Genomic DNA, 7,086 nt, shown 5'->3' on the forward strand with positions numbered 1-7,086 from the left:
GGGCAGGACTTGGACCAGAGGACCAGATCAACGCGCAGGTTGGTATTTGCAACTTCAGGTGGAAAATAAGTCTTTGATGCAGATCAACACTCATTTCCCGATCCCTGGCTGTATTCAGCAGGCCTAAGTTTGGAGGTGAAAGCACTGACTGACATTCTTCTGTGTTCTAGTTTTTAGACCCAGCACCTCGATACTTGGTGTGGCATGAAGTGTATCTTCCTTGGATTAAGCTGTTCTTACAACCCACTAGGATGCGTTTAAGGGTAGCCGGGGAAGCACACTGGTGACAGGCTGGATCCTCACCACTCCAGAGATGTAAATTTGTTGAAAGGCAGTACATCACGTATACTCTGGTGCATCTGACTGCTTCCCCTAGGCCAATGTTTTGCAAGCTCTTTTCTGGAGACCCACTTTTAAAAAAGGAACAATTATCATGACCCAAATCAGAATAGAGAAACTTTGTCTATAAATAAACATTCCTAATCATTTTATTTCTGCCTCACCTTTAAAAAAAAATAATCTTGAATAGGTAAATGAGCCAATTTAAGGGATATAAGAACAAGTAGATTGTGAAAATGTAGCTGTTGTCATCATTTAATCACTCAACTGTAAAAAAGTCATCCATTAATGAAATATTCCACATCAACTCATTATACACATTACCTACTGTTTACCTAGCTAATGTGACAGGTGGGACTGCTTGCTTTTTAATATTGCACTGCAGTCCAGTGTACAAGAGGAGAGTGCAACACACATATCATGTGCAGCATTCAGTATGTTTCTGCATTTTGCATTTTTGGTGGCAACAGAAAACCCCACCTTGCCCTTGTATGTGGTTGTGAAAGGGATGAGAAGCAAAATGCTTGCCTTCCTTTGGACAGGATATTCAGATGAGACATATATCCAGAATGACAAGATTGGCACGTTTTCTTTTCAGCATGCAATCACTACTCAGGTGTAAAAGTCCTGTTTCTCCAGCAGGACTTAGTCCTGGCTCCAGCAATGACTTTCAGGTTTCAAATTCAAAGGGATTTTGAACTCACCTTTCAGCACTGAAAATTTCATATCTCTGCATTGGATAATATTGATCAAATTGTCAATGAGTGCAGCAAGGTGTGTCTGAAAGTCCAGTGAGATATTTCACCTCTGAGTCAATGACATTTTCTTCTCTGTGCTGGAACACAGTGGGAAACACGTAGTGGCTTGGGTTTGGCCATCTGACTCGTGCAAGCCATAGCTTCAGGGACTTTTGGAAAGTAAGAACATGTTGCCAGTTTCAGAAAACAACATAGTATTGTTCTTGCTATTTCAAATTCAGCTTGTTGAGAGAGGAAAAGATATCTAACAGACAGGACAATCTGAGAAACCAGTCATCAGTGAACAAATCAGCAAGGGTGGTGTGTGGGGGACTTTTTCCCAAGCAAAAACTCTGGCATCACTCATTACAGCTTTTACAGCTGCTTTTACAGCTGCTGCAGTCCAGCCTGTATTTTGTAACTGAATAGCTGTGCAATACACAAAATATTTGCTCACCTGTAGTTCAAATAGGAACAATCGAGCAACATAATAAGTCTTCCACAAATTCATTTCCCCACATGTACCTTATGTAAACCAACAAAGTTACACAGTCTGAGATATCTGTGCTCTTATCCAGTTGGATGAGAAATCTCCTGCTGCCTTAGTCTTGAAATAAACTGCTCCTCCCCCTGCTTCTTTAATGTTTCTGCTAACCTTTCCTCAATGACTGTGCTAACCAGGGAAGGTTCTAGGGGCGGGGCCACAGGGGCATTGGCCCCATTTGAAATCTGAAGTGCCCCTGTCCTGTCACTCATCTGTCCTTTGTCCGAGAACGAGGATCAAATTATAGGTGGATGCAATTCCATGCCGAAACACCAGTAGCACTAATGAGACAAACTGGAATGTCCAGCGTGAATAAAGCTTACTGAAGAAAAAGAAGATTTGAACGATCTCGTGAAGAAAGTTTTTTTAACCGACAACCGATGCGAGTTTGAGGAGTTTGTTGGTAATGATAAGTCATAAATCCCATAAAAGAGTAAAGTTAACTAAGGCCCTACTTGTGTTTGGACATGAATGTTAGCATTTTACTAATTCATGTACTTCTTTGTAATTTGCATTTGTGTGTTAACATTAACTATAATGTTTGGCAGTGACAGAGAAGAATACGAAAAGAAAGGGTCAGTCTCAGGCGGGAATTCAGCAGTTTTTGAGCTGAAAATGAGCAGGGTGAGAGGAGGGAGAGAGCAGCAGGACACAGTAGACCAGAGGCTGGTCCAGAGCAGAGCACCTCCGGTCCCTTTCATCAGGTCAGAAATCATTTAGGGAGAGCAACAACAGTTAATGCTGTAATCCATGAAATGTCTGATATTGTTATTTAGTGAAACAGCATATAAGTTCACTGAATTCTTACACCTCATGGTGATAAGATTTACTGTAACTTTAATGTAATGGCGTTAATTTTTATTGCTCTGTATATCACCACATCTACCACAAATACTTGGCCCCTCTATGAATACTGTGGCCCCTTGATGGCCCCTTACTCAGAAAAATCCTAGATCCGCCACTGCCAGCAGGAAAAATGACCCTAAACATAAAGCCAGGGCTACAATGGAATGGTTTCAAACCAAACATACTCATGTGTTAGAATGGCCCAGACCTAAACCCAATCGAGAATTTGTGGCAAGATCTGAAAACTGTTGTTCACAAACGCTCTCCACCAAAAGGTGGTTCCACAAAGTATTGACTCAGGAGGGCTGAATACTTTTGCACACCGCACTTTTCAGTTTTTTATTTGTAAAAAATGTTTTGAATCATGCATAATTTTCTTTCCACTTCACAATTGTATACCACTTTGTGTAGGTTCTTCACATTAAATTCCAGTGAAATATATTTGTTTGTGGTTGTGACAAAATATGGAAAAATTCAAGAGGTATGAATACTTTTGCGAGCCACTGTAGTCCACTGCACTTATTCAACTGTTTCATTACTTAAACAGTTTAAGGCAACGAGTTACCTTTTTTTAAGTAGATTCAACTTATCTGGGTTTACAGTGTAGCTGGATGTCTTTAGAAGAAAACGAGAAAGGAGGAACAGATTGGAGGGAGAGCAGAAAAATGAGGGGTACTTTTCTGATCACAAAAATGCCAAGCCTGACTGCTGCTTCATTATAATTTTTTTTTTTTTTTTTAAGTTGAAAATGAGGAGAGGGAAAAGGGGCTGGAGTCCACATGGAGATGGGGATTCTGGGTTAAAAGATTGAAATGTTGGTTGATATGGTAATGCAAATCCATGGTTAGGTAGTGTAACACAGGCAGTTGGCCAGGTAACTGAGGTTGGTGGGAATTGAAAGCTAACATTCTGGGATGTGTAAATATGCAGTTGTTGCTGACAGCAAGTACAGAAATATCTCCCATAAAAATGCTGATGATTGCTTACAGTTAGTAGACTGGTCAATAGAAGGTTTATTTGATAAAAGTGAGAAAACCTTATTGGTATACTGTATGTACAGTATTTCTATATGTGCTCAGTTCTTATAGGGCTGTGATGGGGATTCACAGTGATACATTTGAAAAGGGAACATCTCTGATCATCATTCATCTTTTGACTGCCTGATTAATTAAAAAAAAAGATTTTGAGTAATTGTTGGTCTCTCTTTGGAATGTCCAGCTTGTTCTTCAGTCTCATAGAATGTCCGTCATAAAGAGACATCACAGGACCAAAGGGAACCTTGGAATGGAACTTAAGCACATACAGTTCACTTTCACAGTCACTGTGCAGAGATCAGACCAGCTGGATTATACTCGCATATTTACAGAGGTTTTGGCAAATTTACTTTCCAAAAAGATGGTTTATGAGACGATGAACGTCCCTTATCCTGCGGCCTCTGAGCAAAATTCAGGTGATCATTTATTTTTGTATTGATTTATTTATTTTAGATTTTTAAAATGTTGAACATTAAAAGTCGGTGACACTGAACATCACCCAGACTTTTTGGAAATAATTTAATGATAGAACTAAGGAATGACTGCAGTGCATGCAGCTTGATAATAACTGGGTTTATCTCATTTGTAGAGAGCTGTGGCACCACCACCCATCTCAGCCACCGGTTGGGAGAGAAGAGGAAGGCCAGCACAATAGCAGAGTCCCCCAGAAAAAGGCAGAGGTGTGCCTCTGGACCTGCTCAGCTGGCATCCGAGGCCGTGGCAGGAAAGGGTGTCAAAAGGGAGGCCAGCACCGAAAGGGGGACGCCTCAAAAGAAGTTTAAGTGTGAACCCAGCCACACAAACTCCAGTGAAGCCATCAGGGGGGCTAACTGGACGGAGCAGGACAGTGCTGAGAAGCTGCTGGCCTCAGACACTCCCAGGACAACAAAGAGGGAGCGTGCCTGTGACCCCTCCCCAGGCTGCAGCACTCCATCAGCCTCCATACCTGACAGTGGGAGCGCATTCCTCCCATTCACACAAAACAGAGGTAAACTGAAAGTGTGATAGACACTAACAGTGAGCTTAAGCTTGTACTGTTTAGTCAGGCTTGCAAATTCTCTATTAGCCTGCAGGTTTTAAGCCGTTTTCCACCAATACTTGGCACATTTACCCTTACTGAATTTCTTTCACTAACAGTAATCATGGACACTTTTTATGACTGTCACAAAATGCTAAGTGTTTACATGATGGTCACCCTCTTTAACATCACTCTAGCAAGCGCTAACATACACAGACACAAACGTGTAGGATTAGATACATTCCAAGATAAAGCTGTGTGCAAAGAAGTCGGAAGGTGACAGGAGTATTGTGGAAGCATCTGGGATTTTCTTTTTGTTTAAGAAAAGTTATGTTAACAATAAGAGTGCGCCGATGCGAGAATTCACAGCTAGTGATTGGGGACCTTTGGTGCTTCCTTCTGCACGCTCTTTCCTGTCAGCTCCTTCAAATAAACCACACACAGTATTTCTAGTTGTTTAATCATGCCTGAATTTAACTGTTTCCTGCTGTATTCTACATGTGAGAAAAGGAAAACATATCTCTTGACGTTCATATGTGAAAACAGTTTATTAATTTCAAGATAAAACCATTCCATATTCAGATGTAGGTAAGCAAGTGAGGGGGATTAGAAGTGAGGCATGTGGTATAAAATGCTTTGAGTGCTCAAGTAGAGCAGAAAAACACTCTATAAGATCCAGCTCATTTACAACTGTAAAACATGTATCTGTGTTTGTGTAGCACGATTTGAGGCGACGTACAAGGAGCTTCACAAGCTCGGAGAAGGAGGCTTTGGATCAGTTTATGCTGGGTGGAGAATGTCGGACAGCTTACCAGTGAGTATAACGCATATATTCTTATATCTCGTGCACGTTGCCAGCATTCCCTGCACTAACCAAAATACTCCTGTCTGATCTGTAGGTGGCGATCAAACACATCCCAAAAAAAGATGAGGAGTATGAACAAGTGGTGAGTGATTCAAACATTTAAAAATGTTTCACCTTCCTGTACCTTTGCTGTTTATGAGGACACAAGACAGAAAACCTCATGCACTCATTCACTTTTCTTTTCTTTAGGTCTTAAATGGGAAGACACACATGATCCCACTGGAGGTTCTCCTAATGCTGAAAGTGGGCAGTGGACCACTGTCAGCAGGCACATCTCCAGCCATCTCATTACTAGACTGGTGTGACCTAGAGGAGGAGATCCTTGTGGTCATGGAGAGACCAGTCCCATGTGTGAGCCTGCACAGCTACATGGAGAACAATGGTGGACCCCTGGAGGAGCATGTTGCTAAGGTATATAGTCCAGCCCAGAGAAGCTCCACAGAGCTTGTTTGATAGTTGCCACACTGACAGGAATCAGTCCCTTCTTCACTTCTGACTGTTCTCTTTGTGTTTCAGAACATCATGAAGCAGCTGGTTGACGCAGCCTTAATGATGCACAGCAAAGGGGTCTTCCACCGGGATCTCAAGACAGAAAACCTGCTCCTCGAAACCGGCTCCAGTGACCTGCGAGTGCGGATCATAGACTTTGGATGTGGCTGCTGGGTACAGGAAGACCCACAATCCATCTTCTCTGGTATGACATCTGGCTTCTGCTCTTCATTCAGCCATTGCTCTGATGATTTTGATTTCAGTCTGAACCTGTTCCTCATCCTTCCTTTCTATCTGTGCATTGCAGGAACCTCAGCGTACGCCCCTCCAGAGTTTTTCACACGTGGGAAGTACGAGGCTATCCCCACCACAGTCTGGCAGCTGGGCGCGCTGCTATACGAAATGCTGTATGGAGTGCATCAATTTTGCACCACTAGTTTCGTCCGCAGGAAAAGACCTTTTAACAAAGTCCTGCCCAAAGGTGAGACATTGGTAAAATATCTGTGTTTTGGTGCTGACACTGTATAAACATTTTGCTTACAAGTTCCAAAAGATTGCTTCAGTTTCCATCCTGATCTTTGCTTTGTTTTCTGTCCTGTCTCTAATCAGACTGCCGGAACTTTTTGAAGTGCTGTTTAGCTCGAAACCCACAACAGCGAGCAACCTTGGAGCAGATGCAGCAGCACCCCTGGCTGCAGAATCACGCTCAGCTCAAGCACTAAACATGTGCCAAGAGGCCTGGACTTTGAGCTCCCTTTTCTTTCTTTATTTACTTATTTCCTTTCTTCTTTATCTACTTTTGTTCTGTTAATTACTTTATATTTCCCAGTCGCGGCAGATGACTGCCCCTCCCTGAGCCTGGTTCTGCCGGAGGTTTCTTCCTGTTTAAAGGGAGTTTTTCCTTCCCACTGTCGCCCTTTCTTCTTTATCTACTTTTGTTCTGTTAATTACTTTATATTTCCCAGTCGCGGCAGATGACTGCCCCTCCCTGAGCCTGGTTCTGCCGGAGGTTTCTTCCTGTTTAAAGGGAGTTTTTCCTTCCCACTGTCGCCAAGTGCTTGCTCATAGGGGGTCGTTTTGACAGTTATTATTAGTTATTTTTCTTTGTATTCTTTTCATTGTTATTGTTATTTTTCTCATTATTATTAACCTGGGCCAAATACAACATAAGTCGGCCCCTAATTGGACTATAGAAAATAATAAATAAAACAATT

The 7,086-nt window shown here is 42.1% G+C and overlaps 1 protein-coding gene across 1 annotated transcript; it reads left to right on the plus strand.

The window, feature by feature from the left end:
* The first annotated feature begins 3,861 nt into the window (after positions 1 to 3,861).
* On the plus strand, positions 3,862 to 6,594 carry LOC115778211 (serine/threonine-protein kinase pim-2-like). Its single transcript, XM_030726275.1, has 8 exons — positions 3,862 to 3,916; positions 4,090 to 4,488; positions 5,238 to 5,332; positions 5,418 to 5,465; positions 5,573 to 5,794; positions 5,900 to 6,077; positions 6,180 to 6,353; positions 6,482 to 6,594. The coding sequence occupies exons 1-8, from the start codon at positions 3,862 to 3,864 to the stop codon at positions 6,592 to 6,594; spliced, it is 1,284 nt and encodes a 427-aa protein (XP_030582135.1).
* The last annotated feature ends 492 nt before the right edge of the window (positions 6,595 to 7,086 follow it).

This window comes from Archocentrus centrarchus, chromosome 3 (genome assembly GCF_007364275.1).
Source record: "Archocentrus centrarchus isolate MPI-CPG fArcCen1 chromosome 3, fArcCen1, whole genome shotgun sequence".
In the NCBI taxonomy this organism is placed as follows: Eukaryota; Metazoa; Chordata; class Actinopteri; order Cichliformes; family Cichlidae; genus Archocentrus; species Archocentrus centrarchus.